The sequence below is a fragment of the Pundamilia nyererei genome, unplaced genomic scaffold (genome assembly GCF_000239375.1).
Source record: "Pundamilia nyererei isolate P.nyererei 1_Seehausen unplaced genomic scaffold, PunNye1.0 scaffold00001, whole genome shotgun sequence".
Classification (NCBI taxonomy): domain Eukaryota; kingdom Metazoa; phylum Chordata; class Actinopteri; order Cichliformes; family Cichlidae; genus Pundamilia; species Pundamilia nyererei.
The window spans coordinates 122,970-125,786 of record NW_005187402.1 but is presented as its reverse complement, the minus strand read 5'-3'; the positions used below and the strand labels follow the sequence as shown (position 1 = coordinate 125,786).

General features: G+C 47.7%; 1 protein-coding gene across 3 annotated transcripts in view; it reads left to right on the top strand.

Annotated features, from left to right (window-relative positions):
- The window catches only part of tbc1d9b (TBC1 domain family member 9b), a 23,949-nt gene that overhangs the window by 15,282 nt on the left and 5,850 nt on the right, over positions 1-2,817 (top strand). For all 3 annotated transcript variants that reach the window (XM_005719393.1, XM_005719392.1, XM_005719391.1), the window contains exons 10-14: positions 223-437; positions 609-726; positions 841-1,043; positions 1,149-1,231; positions 1,311-1,440. In XM_005719393.1, coding sequence (XP_005719450.1) covers positions 223-437; positions 609-726; positions 841-1,043; positions 1,149-1,231; positions 1,311-1,440 — 749 coding nt within the window. The remainder of the gene's footprint in view (positions 1-222; positions 438-608; positions 727-840; positions 1,044-1,148; positions 1,232-1,310; positions 1,441-2,817) is intronic.

The window sequence follows — 2,817 nt, the reverse complement described above, 5'->3', positions numbered from 1 at the left end:
TTGCTGGTTTTTAGTTTGTTTTTTGTCTGTTTGGGAGCTGACACAGTCTCTATGGAGATGGGTTTTTGGGGGGGTAGCAGGAGGAGAGAAGCTGCAGAGAGGCGTGTAAGACTGCAACTCTGCTTCCTGGTCCCAACTCTGGATAGTCATATTCAGAGTTGGGACCACGAATTTCTGTTTATGCTCATTTTCGCATACTCATCTGTCCTCCCGTCCATCCAGGAGCGCAAAACGAGATGGCAACCCACCCTGGTTACTATGGTGAACTGGTGGAACAGGCCATGGGGCTATGCTCATTAGCTACTGAGGAGATTGAGCGCGACCTTCACCGCTCGATGCCTGAACACCGAGCCTTCCAGAATGAGATGGGCATTGCCGCCCTGCGCCGCGTTCTCACCGCATACGCCCACCGCAACCCGGGCATCGGATATTGCCAGGTACTCCCATAAAGCAAAATGAAACAGAAGCGTTGTGTTTCCCCATCAAGCTCAGCCGGGTGCCTGAAACAACCCCCTGACACAGCTGATGACGTCTGCACTAACATGATGTTTAAGGCGTCCTGAGGTGGTGTCGGTTTGTTGTTTCTGACCTTCTGTCTCCTCCACCAGGCAATGAACATCGTCACCTCTGTCCTGCTGCTCTACTGCACCGAGGAAGAGGCCTTCTGGCTGCTGGTGGCGCTGTGTGAGCGTATGCTGCCCGACTACTACAACACCCGAGTTGTAGGTCAGTAGAAGGCAGGATCACAGCACCAGAGTAGATCCATCCTCTGGTGGAGACGGGTCTGAGGAGTCCTCCTTAGGCTTGGGGATAGTGACGTGGTTTCCGTATGTCCTGCAGGAGCGCTGGTGGATCAGGGGGTGTTTGAGGAGCTGACCCGGTCCTTCCTCCCCCTGCTCTATGAACACATGCAGGAGCTGGGGGTCATCTCCACCATCAGCCTGTCCTGGTTTCTCACCCTCTTCCTGTCTGTGATGCCCTTCGACAGCGCCGTCCTGTTGGTCGACTGCTTCTTCTATGAGGGCATCAAGGTCATCTTTCAGGTAGGAGTGCTGATGGACCCAGGGACACCCACAGATCCATTATTTTGGATGTGAATGAGATTGTGCTATAGCTGAATGACTTCCAGTCTCTAAATGTACCCGCAGGTGGCGCTGGCTGTCCTCCATGACAACATGGATGCCCTGCTCTCCTGTAGCGACGAGGGAGAGGCCATGACCATCCTGGGCAGGTACGAGTCCAGAGCCAGAATCGGCTCACTCCGAACTGTTCTGTGTACACCTGAGGAATAAATCCAACTTGTGTTGCAGGTACCTGGATAATGTGGTCAATAAACAGACGGTGGCTCCGCCCATCCCTCACCCGCACGCCCAGCTGACAAGTGGAGATGAGCCGTCGCCTGAAATCGATGTCTTTGACCTCATAAAGTCATCGTACGAGGTGATGCCAGAGTGGTGGTGGTGGTGGGGGGGGTCACTAAGCTTTCTCACTGGGATAAATTCAGACGGATGACGTGAAGGTCAGAACCTAGAAAAACAGACTACTTTATGTAGACAGCCAATAAAACGATCAGAGCTCTACGTTGTGACTGATGTTGGAAACGTAAATGTTTTCTAATATTTAATGAATTATTCCGCCTTAAGAACACGCTGCATGCTGCCTTTGAGCTGCACGTTAGGTCTTCACCCAGAGCTGCAGGAGGAAGGGCCACAAACCCCACAGAGTCAAATACACACGGAGTACAAGAGGAATAAAGGACGATATAAATCACAAAATTTTTACATTTTCTGTAAATTCTGTGACTTTCAGGCAGCTCAACTTGCGTGAAGTGTTTCCAGCTGGGCGTTGCGTACCTGGAGTCGAGTGTTTTAATTGAAACGATACATTTTTAGACATAAGTTGTAACGGCCGTCGTTTTCTTTGTGAGTGTTTCTTACACGGCGTGCTGCGGGGAAAAGCCTGTTCTAACGTTTGAGTCTAAGGTTTATTTTTTTAGCACCTGGCGGCTCTTTTTACTTCTCATCCATAAACACTCTGCATCTTTCACGTGATTCAGTTTATTTTGAAAAGTCTCAACAAGATCTTGAGCTTTATTGTGAAAGGTTTATGTGGAAAATAAACAAGCGGACATGTGATGCGGTTACCGTCATTGTTGCTAACGACAACGCATAAAAACAAGCACTTCTGTCTATAGTGTGGTTATATTAAATATAAGAGAACTTTAAAGAAAGAGAGAGCTTTAAGAAATTAATATGGCCACTACAGTGACCATCAAAATAATGAACAAATATTGCCGTAAACAGTTTATTTTGCGACACCATGAAACAAACGATAGCGTAAAATGAAACTATAGACGTTTTTATATCGTCATCCGATACATATCGTTATATCGAACAGCCCTAGCGGCCAACACATCAGGACGGTTAGCCCCGTGGGGTCCACCTCCACACTAAAGCTTTAGTGGTGCTTGAGCGAAGCGATTCTCCAGGACTTTTTCATTTCGAAAGCACAAATAAAATATTCACCGTTAACTTAACTGGCTGAAAGTCAGCTGTCACATTAAGGGCTGTGGTTGTGACCTTTCAATATGAAGCATCTTAAGGCCACTGTTATTGTGATTTGGCACTGTGTGAAAAAACCTGAATCGAAAATAGAGTTGAATAGATGACGGTCTGCACCTAGGCAGAGACCCTCAAACACCAATGTTGGGTTTTTGTACTGAACATGAACTACAGTGGGGCAAAAAAGTATTTAGTCAGCCACCGATTGTGCAAGTTCCCCCACTTAAAATGATGACAGAGGTCAGTAATTTGCACC